General features: G+C 39.8%; 1 protein-coding gene across 1 annotated transcript in view; it reads left to right on the top strand.

The window, feature by feature from the left end:
• Positions 1–6,891, top strand: part of RNF168 (ring finger protein 168) — a 30,961-nt gene extending 24,070 nt beyond the window's left edge. The window contains exons 6-7 of the mRNA XM_046659000.1: positions 2,374–2,455; positions 4,676–6,891. Of these exons, the coding sequence (XP_046514956.1) occupies positions 2,374–2,455; positions 4,676–5,635 (1,042 nt within the window). The 3' untranslated portion in view covers positions 5,636–6,891. The remainder of the gene's footprint in view (positions 1–2,373; positions 2,456–4,675) is intronic.
• The last annotated feature ends 9,839 nt before the right edge of the window (positions 6,892–16,730 follow it).

Genomic DNA, 16,730 nt, shown 5'->3' with positions numbered 1-16,730 from the left:
TCTTTGTCAAAACACCTTTAGAGAATAAAAAGATAAGTCTTACTCTTCAAGAAGATATTTTAACTTATTTAACTGAAAAAAAATTACTATGAGAGAATGGCTACCTATGAGTGAGAAAAAGATCGGTATAAAAATAGGCAAAAAACTTTGACTTCACAGAAATTAAAACCTGAAAGCTAACATCTATGAAAAGATATTGAATCTTATTGAGAGTCAGGGAGATGCAAATTAAAATTACAGTGAGGTAACATTTTATACTCCTCCTATTGGAAAAATTAAACTTTGTGGAATATGAAGTGTTGTAGAGGATAAGAGGCACTTACACATTTGGTGGGAGTGGAAACGGTTGATCCGTTGTGACTCTTGAGTGTGGACATTAAAAAAAACTTGGAAGACATGTACAGGAATGTTCCCAGCAGTACTATTCGTAACAGCAAAGAGCCGGAAGCACCTACATGGCCAGCAGTAGAACAGAATACTGTCCAGCAGTGAAAGTGAATTCTAGCTAAGAAGAGCATGTGTGATTCAGGAAAATGTTGAGTGAAGGAAAGAAGTTGTAGAAGAATACATGTAGTGTGATTCCATATACATGAAGTTCAGAATCATGCAGCGCTAAGGAATACAGTGTTTAGGAATACAAACGTGTGGTAAAACTTTTTAAAAGCAAGAAATAAGAAACTAAAGATAGTGTTTGTCTCTGAGGTAGGGGACAAAGAAGAGGGATTTTAAAATCAATGATTTTTTTTTCCCCTTAAGTATACCATACATACATTAAAGTGCAGTAATCTTAGGTGTGCTTTTTGGTGAATTTTTACATACGTATAAACCACGCTCCAGATTAAGATAGAGAATATTTCCAAAGGTTCACTTGTGCCCTTTCCCAGTTGTATCCCCTGCCCTGTAACCAGGATGTATTGTGATTCTTACGTGTATTTTGTAACTATCCTCTTGTAAACTATTTGTTTTCATGAAGTAGCCCTATATATGCTCTCTCAGAAAGATCTTTAAGACGTAAATAACAAAAGGAAACGACAGAAGAATATGATTGCTTTAAAAAACAGTGTGTACTATATAAAAATCATATTTTTAAAAAAAGTTGGTTACTTGTGGGGAGGCAGATAGGAATGATGACATATATTTCCTACATTTCTATTAATTTTTTTATAATGAGCGTGTGTTCATACAGTACTTGGTTACTCTAAATAAAGAATATCCAGGAGAGTTCCTGAATCTGCACTGATTCGATCTCGTTACAAATATACTTGGGAACTCATATCCAGCATTGCCAGAAGGGATTCTTCAGCTCTGGGAAACCAAATTAATGAGACTAACCCTGGACTCCTGTTTTCTCTTAGCAACTGAGAAGGTGGTTCTTGTTAAGTTTGCAGAGTATTTAGGTTGATGCAACTAAATATGTGGTCTAGATACTCTAATCTATGAGGGATATTCATTTGTTCTTTATGTAAGATCTTTGTCTAGATTTTATTTTATCACACCATATGCTGCTCGTAGGTGCTTTGGGACACAGTGGAACTTATGGTTTTTCATATTATTTGTGATCAAAGATTTTTTTCCTTTAATTTTAAAAATAAAAGCTGGGTGATCTTTGAAAATCACCTAGTTATCACCATTTGAAGACAGCCAACATTTTGGGAGATTTCTGCCATTTTTAAGCATAGTTGTGTGTATGTTTCAATTTTTTTATAGTTTTAAAAATATTTTTATTGTCTCATAACCTGTCCTTCTATTCTCATTTCTTTTACAGGATTTTCCATTATATTACAAACTTCATATTTTCATGGCCAACAGCCTTTTAAAGTTGCTTAGAAATTTAGAGATATGCTCTTAATGCTGATATGTTGATATATATCTCTCTGTGTCTAAGCAGATAGTTGATGTAAAATGTGTATATAACAAAATGTCTATTCCAGAATGGTAAAGAATCTAATCATGGACCCTTTCCCAATAGTAGAGATAAAAAATGTAGAATTTCTATGATTAAATAGAAACTAACATATCCTTTTTCCTGATTTAAAATGTCATTTCCATTACTTTTGGGAATACTGTACAGTCTTTCATTGTTTTGATGCGATCTACCTTTTGAATTTCTTTTGAGAATTAAGAAGTGTTTAGATTTGTCTTTTGCTTCCTTTTCTGCTGTTTTTCACTACATTATCAATACTTAGCCTCTTAAGTTTTGCTCTGACCAAAATACCTGAGACAAGGAGATGGAACATACTCTTTCTGATAAATAAGCCAAGCAGCAAACCAGACCACCTTTGGCATAAATAGCTAATCTGGCTTTATCGTATTGGGTACATACCACTTGTCTTTCAAAGCACTTAAAGTTTGGTAAACTATTTCTTTTTTAAGGTATTTGTCACCTAAATCTCAATTTGGGTCAGCATCACAGTCTGAAGTTGTACAAGAAGGCAGGAGAAACTCCATATCTAAGGTATGTAGATGTTAGGGATGTTCTTAGTTTGGCACGTTTACTAATACTATAAATAGATTGTTTATACTTGTAATTTCCTAACTTTTTTTTAAGTCACAGTAGTAAATGGAACACTGTTTCTTAGTCATCTTAGGCTCAACTAGACTAGGAGTAAAGGCCAGATAGTAAATATTTTAGGCTTTGGGGGCCATACGGCAGCCACAGCTATTCAGCTACGCCATTGTCGTGTGAAAGTATCCATAGACAGTACGTAAACAGATGAGCTGGTCTTTTTCCCGTAAAACAGTTTACAAAAACAAGTGCAGGCTCAGTTTGGTCCATGGGCCATAGTTTGTGGATCCCTGACCTGGATAATCAAACTCACAAAACTGAATAGGCTGCCCCCGCTACCAGCTTCACTTAAAAGAGTATAGGATGGGAAACAAAGCATGCTGGTAGGGCAGCCTCAGGGATATCTGCTCAGCAAGTGTTCGCACTGCAGAACTCCTGAGTGACAGCCTGGAAATGAGACCATGCAGATGAATGTGGTAACCACCCTAGCTTAGAAGCCCCATGCCCCATAGAGTCAATTGTTTATTGTAACAACCCATGAGTGCAGCTTCCAGGGGTCCTGGTAAGGAACACATCTAGTCAAAAGAGTTGGAAGTCACTTACAGAAGCCCCAAGCTTTGGCTTCCTGCTAGGTGTTTATAAATCACTCATAGTTCTCCTAGTGCAGATGCATTTCGCTAATAAGAGTAATTTTTACCAGAAGCTATATGGCCTAGTAACATAGGTGACATTGCACCTTTATCAGGTTTCCAGGAAAATAGAACTAAGAAAGGTAAACTGACACAAAGGGTTGATTTCCTACATAGATGTTTTGTTAACTTTCTACCCCCAAGTTCCTGACATTTTTTCAGTTCAGCTAGGTGGTTTTATAGCACCTAACGTTTGATAGACATTTACCATGTGCCAGATAATATATGTATTCCCTTTGATCTTCATGGCAACCACCAACTCTACACGGTAGGTATCCTTCTTGTGCCCATTTCACAGTTGAGAAAACTGAGGCACACAGAGACGAGAGACTTGCCCAAAGTCCCTCAAGTATAGGTAATAGAGGGAGGAAGCAAATCCCGAAAGTCTAGCTCCTACTGGAACTGAGAGGATTGATGGAAGAAGCATTGTAGGGCTGGGATATTTTTCCAGCCCTGGTGTTCATATTCACAGCAAAACTAGGTAAGCAACCTAGAATTTTTCAATCCAAACCATATTGATTCATAAGAAATGCTATCATGAATGATAAATGCAAAGTAGATAAAAGAACAGATTTAAGGTCTCCAACAAGAAGGAGTAATTTTTGTTTTGAGTCAAATTCTCATTGAAGCCGTTCTTCTTAAGTTTTTCCCATGGTGAAAACTAACCCTAGGTCTTCACCGTAGGTGAGAAGAAGAATTATACTGGCTAAAGCAGGGGTTCTTAACCTCGGGTCTGTGGTTAGAATCCAGGGAATATATATAAATTTAGGTAGAAGAAAAAGTTTATCTTTACTTTCACCTAATTCCTTTAATTATGAATGTAGACAGCAAAGCATAATACTGTTAACAGTTCCTGTGACTTCGACATCAGTAGAAAGCACAGGTTTCATCACATTACATTTGTTGCAGATCTCTTGAAATATCATTTATATTCATCCTTGCTTCAATATTGCAAGTTACTAGACTTGCCACTAGATCTGATTATTTAATATATTAATAGATATACATTACTACATCGCAAATTTTAACATTTTAATAATTGTGTTGCAATATAAATCGTTCACTTTATAATCCTATGTGTTTATTTTTATATTTAAAAATAATGTTCTCAGAGGAGGTCTGTAAGCTTCACCAAAATGCCTAAAGGAGGACATAAGGATTAAAGGGGAAAGTGGGGTTTATATGGGCTGGAGGAAGTTTATAAGGTGAAAGAGAGGTCAGGTCATGGTGGCAGCTATTGGCCAGATATAGGATCTGGCTTTTGGGTTTTAATCTGTAGGTTTTTATGGGAGTGAAAGTGAAGGAATGCCTTAATCTAAATTGGCACAAATAATAAAAATACTATTAAGAATTAATATACCTTATTAGTAGTAATAATAACTACCTTATAATCATTCTGCTTTGGTATCATTGTAATTAGACATATATTGTGACTTGATAGTTTCCTCTGTTTCACTCAGTCTTTTTCTGTTTTCTATAGGAAACTGACAGTAGTGGTATAAAGAGCCCTATGTGGCAAGACACAGAAATTGAGGAGGACATGCCAACGCTTTCTCCGCAAGTATGTCTTGAAATTCAAGACCAAGGTACACAGTCTTCAGTAGAGTCACCTATGCCTCAGTTATGTGCTAATGGTACGGAACGGTGTCTTGAAGGAAAGGTCATAACCAGCCCAAGCAATCATGATAAAGAGTTATGTGTCACAAATCATGAGGAACCTGACGCCAGAGCTCCCTGCTCTAGAGAAGCTGCAGACAAGCCTAGTGGCAAAACAGAGAATGGGTGCACTGTGTCAGATATGACACAGACACTTGGAAATAACACAGTTGAGACAGAAAATGAAGAGTCTCACCTACTGATCAATAAAGATATTTCCAAAAGAAAAAACCAGGAGTCCTCATTTGAAACAGTCAAGGATCCCTGCTTTTCTGCAAAAAGAAGGAAAATGTTCCCCAAAGGTTCCTTAGACCAAGAGGAAACAGAAACCAACTTTACGCAAAAACTGATAGATTTGGAACATCTACTTTTTGAGAGACATAAACAAGAAGAAGAGGACAGGTTATTAGCATTACAGCTTCAGAAAGAGGTGGATAAAGAACAAATGAAGCCAAACCGGCAGAAAGGCTCCCCAGATGAGTATCAGTTACGTGCTGCGTCCTCACCGCCAGACAGATTGCTAAATGGACAGAGGAAGAATTCCAAAGACAGGAACTTAAAAAGACAAACTGATAGAGAACATTTAAAACCTCGGAGAGGCTCAAAAAATGATAATTGGCAACCTGCTTTAAAGATCCAGTTGAAACATTCAGTTAATGTTAATGGAAGAAAGGTGCCGAATTCTGCTAGAGATAATTGTAATGTATCTAAAAGCACTCATTCCCGACAGCCTAGCAAGTCACAGAAAAGTATTTTTCAGATGCTTCAGAGATACACAAAGTAATGCTTGGATAAAGGGAGTGCTTTGTAATTAGTAAGCTGGATTGTGAAGCTCTCTCTTCCATCTTAGAATCTTTAAAATTTTTTCGTTAATTCTGCACTGTGGGCACACTCATTGTCCTTAATTAAAGGATTGTGTGATTCCAAGGGAGGAATACAGAAATGTGTTTCTGCCAAACTCAGTGGTAAGCAAGAGTCCCAAACCTTTTTTTAAAAAAAGATAACTGTGATATACTAGGTGTGCTGACCCTTATGGATATAAAAATGCCTTGGCCAACCCAAGAAATCTTCAGGTGCCGCTCTGAGTCTTTCCCAAAAGTGCATGTTTTATGGCCTTTGCTCACCTTTTTGTCGTGACTAGTAATCAAAGCAAGATTATACTATATCAAGTAGTTAAGGAGTCCAGGCAGGGTTTAAAATCTAAGTTTTCTTGCTTTCCCATATATTTGCAGAGCACTTGAAATGCATCTTCCATAACACTAAAGTTTCCACCTCCACTTTAGTTATTTTAAGCATTATAGCATTTTCTTTCATTTAAAATGGGTTAGGATCAATGTGAAATCAGAAATATCAGAGTTTTCTGGAAAAGTAGGCATTAGTTGACAGAAAGGAAACTAGGCTCTTGATGTAAAAGGAGTTAAGAGTTGGGCTGAGGTTGAGTGGGATGGATTGGCAGTATGGAAGCACTGGAAGCCAGTGGGTCCTCAGAAACTGGGGCCAGGATGGAGTCGCAGGGGTAGTTTGGCAGAGCATTCGCCCTCCTCCTTTCTTTGCTAAATGACACAGGAAGCATTTGGGCTTTACGGTTTTTCACACCATAGTATCTGGTGTCAAAATCAAGATTAGTTACTAAATTACCTGAAATTTTGGAAATTCACATTTCTATTAATCTGCTATTCCAGGAAAACAATGGGAATTTACTGTAGGAGAGTTATATCACAGTATCCTCTGTTGTGCAACCTGAGACGTAACCATGTGTTTATTTCCTCATATTATCATTTGTATTGATCCTGACTTTTATTTGTATTTATGGACAGAAATAGAAAGTATGATACTTGGATTTTGCCCTCTCTTACCCCTGAAAGTTAAATCAGAAGGCAGTGATTTCGTTTTGTGAATTTAACTTCGAGACTATTAATCTTTTGTTTCATTAATATGAACAACTTTGAGCAAACAACCAACAGTTTTAACAGCATTTCTGTTGATGTCTAGGTCCTTATCCTTTTAAAGTAAAAATATAATAAAATGTCCTAAAGCTAATTCTAGCTTAAATTTGTCAATTTTTTATACATTATTAAGATGTTTTTCCTCCAGATTTTGTAACTGAAATTCTGTTAATCTGTGCATACTTGATGGCATCTACTTCAGTATTGATTGGGTAATTATGGGTAGAATTCCAGTGCTAATATAAGAATTTTGTTTATCCTTTCTCCAAAAAAAGGTGATTGCCCTCTGAGTAGTGATTGTGCTGAAATGTAGTCAGGAACTAACCAAATTTGTCCAAAATAGACTAAAATCGGTCTTCTCCTCAAACCAATATTCTTCTAAGAGCAATTTCACTTTACATTTTAGAGTAGACGTTGTAACTCCTCAAATTAATATTTGTGTAATTAAATCTTCCTGGAATAGTCCACGACCAAAAAGGGGGAGGGGGGGAGTGTGATGCATTTAGGATTTAACCACAGATATTTAACCATGTATTTGTCTGTGAAGAAGTCTTCCTGACTCGAGTTGGTTTTAAGATCAATTGTAATTTCTCTGCTAGTCTTTCTGGTAGTCCCACCACGTATGCCTTTTTGTTAGAGACTGTTAAATGTTTTGTGTCAGTAATTAGAAGGCATTGCTGCTTTCTCCTTTCATTTCTGTGGAGGGGGTATGAGAGTGTTCAGTTTCTCAGGGAGCACTAAAACTGCAGAGGTCGAGAATCTGAAAATTAAAACACTTATTAAAAATAAAAATGGGCTATTATGTATATTTTACCACAATTAAAAAATAAAAAGTAACTACATAAAAATAAAAAATTCTGCATGATAAAAACTACCATAAAGGAAAATTGGAAGACATGGCAAACTGGGAAAGAAAGAGATGCAGTTCATCACAAGGAGCTAACTTCCGTTATATAAAGTAGCTGCCAGTGCACTAAGAGAAAGACTGACAACCCAAAAGGAAAAGTAGAAAAGTGTTTGTTCCCAAGAAACATAGTTCCCAGGAAAGGAAATACAAATGGCTCAAATCTGTAAAAAGATGCATAATATCACTTATACTAATGCTCAGGCATTTTTCCACCCTTCAGATTAGGAAAGATAGAGGTGCACCTTTTTTGGTGTATGTACGTGTGTTACTTTTCATCTTGGCAAGAATATGGGGCACTAGGCACTCTGATATGTTGCTTGGTATGAATAGAAAATGAAAAATCCTGGGGCCGGCCCCGTGGCCAAGTGGTTAAGTTCACAAGCTCTGCTTTGGCGGTCTGGGGTTTTGCCAGTTCGGATCCTGGGCGTGGACATGGCACTGCTCGTCAAGCCATGCTGAGGCGGCATCCCACATGCCACAACTAGAAGGGCCCACAACTAAAAATATACAACTATGTGCCCTGGAGGCTTTGGGGAGAAAAAGGAAAAATAAAATAAAATCTAAAAGAAAAAAATCCTGATGGAAGTAAACTTGGCAATTCTACCTCTAGGAATTTCTTAAAGCTGTTTCCACATGTGTGTAGAATGACATGTACAAAGCATTTTTATATGGCATTCTTTGTAATAACAAGGTTAGAAACAATCTTAATGTCACATCAATAGACAATAAATGATGGTCCAACTGGATACTAATCAGCAGTTAAACAGAAAACCCACTTTGCTGATATGACAAGAACCATAAGATATAGAGTTAAATAAAAAATGCGTGATGCAGATGCAACCGTTTGTCCAAAAAAGAGAAATACATGTGTGTCTTTGCTTAAAATATCTTGGAGAAACAATAAATGTTGCCAGCAGGGAGAGAAGCTGGGTGGCTGGGAGATAGGAGTGGAAGAATGACTTTTCACTGTATGTTCTTTTATACTTTTTGAATTTTCAATCATATTGAACATATCTAGTCAAAATTTAGATGTTAAAGTATTGCAAGATGAAGGAAGCTTATGCATCTCAGCCTGTGCCACTCAAGATGGTTCCTGTTTGCCTTTAAATTTTAAGAATGAAGATTCAGGAAGGTTTTTTTCAGCGTGAAAAAAAATAGCATTGTGAACTTTTGGAAATAGCGTTGGGAGTGAATTTGAATTTATTTAGCTTTAATGTACTATTTTTAAATTATCGGAAAAGCAAAACTTACACTTTTCAGGTAGCTTTTCAGTAGACCTACAGTCCTGCTGAGAACAATGAGAAAAGCCAGATAAAAATGTTAAATTGTCTACTTAACCGCACCAGAAAGCTAGTGAAACAGTGAGGACAAAATTAGAGGCTAAGATTCTTGAGAGACAAGATGTAAGAGGTGAACTGATGTTTGCAACCACTTTTTCGCTGGTAGCATGTGCCTGTTTTTGGTTTTTGTGTTTGTGTGTGTGTGTGGTTTTTTTTTTAGGACGATTAGCCCTGAGCTAACATCGCTCCCAATCCTCCTCTTTTTGCTGTGGAAGACTGGCCCTGAGCTAACATCCATGCCCATCTTCCTCTATTTTATATGTGGGACGCCTACCACAGCATGGCCTGCCAAGTGGTGCCGTGTCCGCACCTGGGATCTGAACTAGCAAACCCTGGGCCACCAAAGCGGAACGTGTGCACTTATCTGCTGCGCCACCGGGCCAGCCCCCTAGCATGTGCCTGTTTTTAAATGCAGGACGAGCGTCAAGGCTGCTGCCTGTGAACAGAAAAACTGGCAGAGCTCTAGTCCATCTCATGAAGCTGGAGTGGCAATATTGGAGACTTGAGGGTCATCAAACACAAAGCTGGTTTTCCCATCAAGATAATTGCAGTTTCTTGAAACTGCTCATGGCAGAGACTAAAAGGCTGAAAACCTCTGAAAAGCAGAGAGGAGTTGTCATCAGGCTCACACTGCTGATGAGATGAAAGAATAGGGTTCATGACTTACCAGGAGAAGGAAGCCTGTGGAACACACCAGGGCCTCAATCGAAAGCCCTAGCATGGGGGTCTGCAGACTACATCCCAGAGGCCAAATCTGCATGCCGCCTATTTTTGTAGGGCGTATGAGCTAAGAATGATTTTAAATGGCTTTTAGATTCCTTAGTTCACAAATAATTAAATCCATGAGAAATTGAACTATGGGACTGATAATTTGTGCATGAGTTTTGGAACATCAAAACAAGGCCATGTAGGGGCCAGCCCGATAGCATTGTAGTTAAGTTCCCACATTCTGCTTTGGCAGCCCAGGGTTTGTGGGTTCGGATCCTGGGCGCAGACCTACCCACCGCTCATCAAGCCATACTGTGGTGGTGTCCCACATACAAAATAAGGGAAGATTGGCAGAGATGTTAGCAACAATCTTCCTCACACACACACACACAAAACCCCAAAAAACAAGGCCATATAGTGCAGGAGGGAAGAAAGAGAATTCCCTTCTCAACTTGGTCTTTACCTGTGTGAGCTACTTAAGTTTCATTACCTCGCTTTCTTAATTTGTAAATGGGAGTCATAGTGTAAGCAACAAAGTTGCTGTCAAGAGTTAAGGTAAGTAATATACATAGAACACCTGGCACAGGCCCTGACTCAAAAGAGAACCTTAATAGGTGACAGTTCCTTCCCTTGGCCATTCACCTCACTGCTCCACCGGTCCCACTTTGGAAGAGTCTCACTTCATCCAGTGACTTTGTGCCCCTGTAAGTCCCCATATGTGGCATTCAATAAACTGCAATTATCTTCTGTCTACCAGTTAAGACTCCACTTACCTCTGCCCTGCCAGATGTAACCGCAGCTCCCTGTGTCACAGGAGACTCCTGCCCATAAGTTCCACTGTGTCACAGCTCCCAGGTCACAAAAATCCTTGGCCTCAGAGGAAATGAATTCTCAGAAATACTTTGTGGTTTCCTCAAATTCCTATACTACTTCTACACATTTGGTATGCATAAAGGTGTGGAAAACACTAAAAACTGAAATATTAAAAGACTGGGAGTTGAGCCACTACTCTGTGTTTACCCATTTCTTATTCCTGTGTATAAATAATAAGAAATCACCATTTTAAATTTCAAGTCTGATTTTTTTCCCCCAGAATATTTTGCCTTGTTTTGGCAGGACTTGGTGTAATATAGACCCTGAGTTCAACCGAGGGGACCCTTCCTCTTACTTTACATTTTATTTACATTTCTCTTCAACGTGGCTTTTGTGGTCCCAGGCTGCCCCAGTTAGGCTCTATCCTTGAGACTGGTTCAGTTCAGAAGGCTGTCTCTCAGTTAGGGATCATAAACTGAGTCTGTCCATCTTTTGTATCACTCCATTTCTTAAGACCCATGAGAAGGTTGAATGTCTGATTTTGTGTGTGTGTGTGTGAGGAAAATTAACCCTGAGCTAACATCCATTGCCAATCTTCCTCTTTTGTTTTTCCATGAGGAAGATTAGCCCTGAGCTAACATCTGTGCCAATCTTCCTATGTTTTTAGCATGTGGGATGCCACCACAGCATGGCTGATGAGTTGGTCCGTGCCTGGGATCCAAACCTGTAAACTTGGACCGCCAAAGCCAAGGGCGCGCAACTTTAACCACTCAGCCACGGGGCCAGCCCCTTGAGTGTCTGTTTTTCACTGCAGGTTAGACTGACTGACCAGGGGCTTTCCTGAATCCCAGGATCAGTATGAGAACCCCATTCCCTGCTCAGTTTATCTTAGACAAATGTAGATTATACTGGGTGTATTAATTGGGGTCCAGTTAAGAAAACAAAAACCACAGTAGGTATTTCAACAGAGGGGATGCAGTATAGGGAATTGGTTAGACAGGTGTGGACGCAAAGATGATAACTTCAGGAAGTGGCTACCACCTTTAAAGCTAGGAAACTAAAGGGAAGCGTTTTGGTTGCTGCAATATAGGAGCTCAGGATGTGGGGGAGAGTGGACCCTGCAGACCTGGTGTTCACACCTTTGAGAAAGAAACACCTCCCAGCTGGCTGCTGGTACTCTGAAAGGGCCCAGTGAGACTAGTTCTCGAAGAGTTGAAGGAATTTGGAAGCTGGAGTCCACTGCCACTGCTGGAGCAGCACTGGCGAACAGCAAAAAAATAAATCCCCTTTGCCCTTCCCTTCTAGTACCTCGTATTATTAGAACTTAATAGGAAGCTTGCTGACAAAGGAGTCTGGGAAAGTGTTATGTGTCACAGCAGAGCTTAGAGTGGCAGGCTTGAGAAGACGGGCAGGAGCTGAGAGACAAGAGGGGGAAAACACACCAGAGATATTTTCCTTTAATGGCTTCTGGGACAAAGATGTCTTGAAATTTCTAAAGCACAAACATGGAAAGCTTCTATCTTGACAAGATGGAGTAATATGTGTGGGAAAATGATGCTTAAACAAATGTCCAGGAGAGGTAAAATCTCATTAAGGATCTATGGAAGAAAGGTGGAGAACCTTCCGACGTACCTGTAGAAAGCCATCCTGAATACTTAGTTTCTATTGATAATACCCGAGTGTCCCCATCTCGACCAGAACTGATGATTCAGCAGAGTAACGTTTATGTGCCATCCCGCACACAGACACGTAAAGCTACCGTTGTCCTGAGTCCCCACAAGCTTTCCAATCCCTCACCTACAGGGATGCCAAGAACCCCTTTCTGGGGCTGGCCTGGTGGCGCACCGGTTAAGTTCGCACATTCTGCTTCACCGCGGCTCGGGGTTTGCCGCTTCAGATCACAGGTGCGGACATAGCACCGCTTGACAAAAGCCGTGCTGTGCTAGACATCCCACATATAAAGTAGAGGAAGATGGGCATGGATGTTAGCTCAGGGCCAGTCTTCCTCAGCAAAAAGAGGAGGATTGGCAGCAGATGTTAGCTCAGGGCTAATCTTCCTCAAAAAAAAAAAGAACCCCCTCACTGAAATTTCATCTAAAATTAAGCCCTCAGGCAGTGTCACTAAATCCCCAGAGCCTGTAGGAGGATACACCCTAGAAATAAGAGTTAAAACACAAGATTTAAAGGAGGGCGTTTGAGTAATTGGAATAGATCATGATGGAGTGACTCCCCAGAGTAAACCTAGATTGCACAAAGTCAGATGGCAGAGGAATTGTGTAATAATTCTAGCAAGAGGTACTAAGATAATACTAAATCAATATGGTTTTAACGTGTGAGAATCTTTCCACTCCCAAAGCGCTTGAAGCGCTGTAATTCCTACAACTGTACTCTAAGTTTACTGAATTGAAAACAGTGTTCCAAAATCTCAGAATCTCAAAAAAGAATGATTGGAAAAAGCACCTTGTAAACCAAAAAAGATTGACTTGATTCCTTCTATTGGCAAATGCTTAGAAAACTTATATTTAAAGGTTTTATTTGCATAAGGCTAAAAATGACATGAATTTAACTGGTTTATTTTTAGAAGAAAAAATTTCCTTTGGCACTGATAAAAATAGGTCACAAACTGAAAAATAGATGAGGCCTAATTAAAATGAAGACTTAGGTTTTTAGAGGAGGGAGAAGTGGCAATTTTAATGTTGCATAATAGCAAAAACAACTAAAAAGATGAGAGCTGAGCCAATCACGTCTTCTTTCTTTGGCTTAAGAAAATCATTTAGTATCATGTATTTTTCTGAAACATTTATTCTAAATTAGTTGACTTTTGCATTGTTATCTTTAAATGTCAAAAACTTTTTGACATTGTACCTTAATTTTATGGAATGTGGTTTGTTTTCGTCCAGAGTCTTAAGAGTAGTTACTACAGGAAACATTTATTTGAATGCGGTGGAGGTGGTTTTTTCTTAAAATCAATTTCTAGGACTATGTGTATTTATTTTTCCTTTTGCATTCTTTGCTTATTTTTTCTATTGGATTGTTGGACTTTCTTCTTGATTTCTAGGGGTTCTTTATGTATTAGGAAAATTGACCCTTTCTTTGTAATGAGTTATAAAAAAATTTCCCCATGGGAATAAGTCCCCACACTCCGAGGAAAAGATTGATTGTTCCATGGCCATGGTAACAGGTAGCCACCAGAACAGGTTATAAACCTGTCTAATCAATCAATGACAACTTGGTTCATCGAACACACCTCTGAAAAATCAGCCAATCAGTGAAAGCCTCATGCTTTGAAAGTCAGCTAATTATAAGTGGTCTCACTTCCAGTAAACACGCTTCCAGTACAACAAATACCATCACATTTCCCTATATGAGATGGGCAGTTTTCCCATACATGTTAGGGTCTATCTGGCTTTCCTATTCTGTTCCATTGGCGTGCTATCCATTCATGCACTGATAACACATCGTTTTAATTACTAATAGAGCAAGTCACCTCTCATTGCTCTTTTTTTCTCACAATGTTCCAGCTATTGTTATTTTTCTACATAAACTCTAGAATCCCATTCTGTTTCTGGTAGTCTCACCTCCAGCCACTTCCTTCCTTTCCTTCATCCCCAGTGGCTGCTACGGAGGCTACTGCCTCTGCTTTCTGAAGGAGTTCCCTCTCTTAAAGGGCCCGCTACTGGGCCTTTGTAATTTTCTCACCTTTCCTCTATGCCTCCCCCTTCCACCTTCTCCAATGCTTATGGTGGGTCCCGGTTGTTCTCAGATCTGCTCACAGGAGTTCCACTCAGAATAGGGCCCTCACCTTCTGACGATGAAAGTTTGCTGATGTTTTTCTGAGACCTGCTACTTCTAGAACCCCGTGGTACTTCCCCCTCTGCTCCACTGCAGCTTTTTGGCTTCCGAAGTTGGTGGCTCTGGTAAAAAGTGTTTGAAGCCATGTTGGGGAACCTCGCATGGCAAGGAACTATAAATGGGCTCTAAGAGCTGAGGGCGGCCTTCAAGTAACAGCCAGCAAAACCCTGAAGTTCTCTGTACCACAGCTGCAAGGAACTGAGTGCTGCCAACAACCACACAAGCAGGCAAGTGGATCCTTCCCCCAGTGGAGCCTCCAAATGAGAACCCAGCCCTGGCAGACATCTTGACTGCAGCCTTGTGGGACCCTAGCGGAAAATGTGGCTAAGCCGTACCCAGACTCCCGACTGTGAGAGAATATAGGCGTGTTTCAAGATGCTCCGGTTATACTGTTATACATCAAGAGTTAACTAGCATAGGTCATGTAGCTTGGACTGAGCAACTGCTGAGCTGGATATGGCCTTTCCACTCCATTCACAGCCTTCTCACAAGAGGTTGTGTTACTTTTTGCTTAAACTCACTAATCAGGATAACACCTATCTTCTGACTGCCCCTTCTTTTCACCCTTGCCCTGGGAATGCCCCAAGAGGACAACCTGTAAAGACTAACTCAGGGGGATCCTTACCTTCCGACTTCTAGTTGAATTATGCCCAGGGGAGCCCTAGCAGGAAATCAGAGAGAGAGGAGAGGAGGATGGGAGTATTTCTCTCCGAGTCCCCTCAGGATCACCCCAGTCTGGTGGGCTGGTTGTGCCCCTCCACCTAAAGCCGGAGCTCCTGTGCGGCGGTGCTCTCCTCACAGTCTCTCTCTCCTCACAGCCTCTCTTCCCAGGTTCTGGTGACAGCTTCCTCCCCTCCATTCCTCTGCTCTGGGAGTGGTAACAGCTCTCTGGCGTCGCTACAAGGAACCATCTTGTGCTTTCCCTACACCATGCCCACGCCTTTGCACATAGTCCCTCTTCTCAAATTATCCAGTTTTACTGGGCCATCTATTTCTTGCCAGGCCCTGCCTGGCACTGTTAGCTAGACTAGGAAGCATACCAGATATGAAAAGCCATGGAAATGTTCCATATTTTGGAAACTCATTGAACAGTACACTTAAAATGGATGTATTTTTACTGTATGTAAATTATACCTCAATAAAATTGATTTTTTTAAAACTTAGTCCATGAAATCCATGACCCGTGTCATTAGTTCCCATGGGTCACTCAATGATCCTTTGCATAGTTCCCATGTCACAAGAGACCCCTGCCTACATGCTCCCCTGTGTCTCAAGTGATCCATCAACCACAGAGAAAAATACTTAACAGGGAGAAAAAAAGAAAAGCCTTCATGGCTCCCTCAAGTTATTATGCTAGCTTCATGTATTTGTTCTGAATAAGGGTGTATTTTTTAAAATTTATAATCTTAAGGTGCTAAGAGAGTTGAACCTCAGCTGTATGCGTGCTTCTCTCTGTCTTCTTCCCATCTGCAGATCTCAGTAAATGACAGTCTTGCTTTAAATTTGGAGACTGTTGTCTATTTCTTCCACTCTCTCTCCCATCTCATTTTAGCTATTTTCAACCAGTAGTTAGGAGGAAAGGACACCTATTCATATGTACTATTATGCGACTACCTATTGTGTCCAAAATATTTTTATTAATTTCAATGATAAATTTTCAGGCATTTGAAGAAAAGTTAAAATTCAGAACGTTTCTGGAAATGCAGTTGAAAAATGACTTTCTTGGGATGACCTCAGCATCCACTCTCTCAAGTCATTTTCTCTAGAATTTTCTCTGCTTTTCAAAACATCTCTCCAGTTTGTGCATCCCCAGGTTCTCACAAATGCCTAAAGGCCTTGCTGTGTTAATGGGGCTCTAGTTGAGGAGGGATACAGGAGAAGTATCAAGAAAGGAAGAAGCTGCATGATTTTTGCATGTATTGGTCCTTTATAACTTGGACATTAGTCAAGGACTGCACTATTAATATCATATAAATGTACCTGAAGGTAGTACTGTAAATATTCAATAAGCATATGATTACACTTCAACCTTGTTCCCAACACAGACACAAATGAAAAGAAGTTCATCTCATTAATTTTCTGTTTTCTTGTTTAACCTGAGGGGTGATTCAAGGACCACAAGGATTTATGAGCTGGTTTTGCAGAAGAAAAAGAATGCCTTTAAGGAAGTTTTGATCACCAGATAACCAGCCCCCAGCTGCTGTTGACACCCAGAAGTCTGATTGCCCAGGGGCTTATCTCGCGTGAAACAGGATTTCCCCTATGTTTCTCCAAAAGCCTCCTCCCAAGGCCCTGAGCTCTATCAAACCCCCT

Source organism: Equus quagga, chromosome 4 (assembly GCF_021613505.1).
Source record: "Equus quagga isolate Etosha38 chromosome 4, UCLA_HA_Equagga_1.0, whole genome shotgun sequence".
NCBI classification, from domain to species: domain Eukaryota; kingdom Metazoa; phylum Chordata; class Mammalia; order Perissodactyla; family Equidae; genus Equus; species Equus quagga.
Note: the sequence above shows the minus strand (reverse complement) of the source record. Positions and strands in the feature narration are given on the sequence as shown.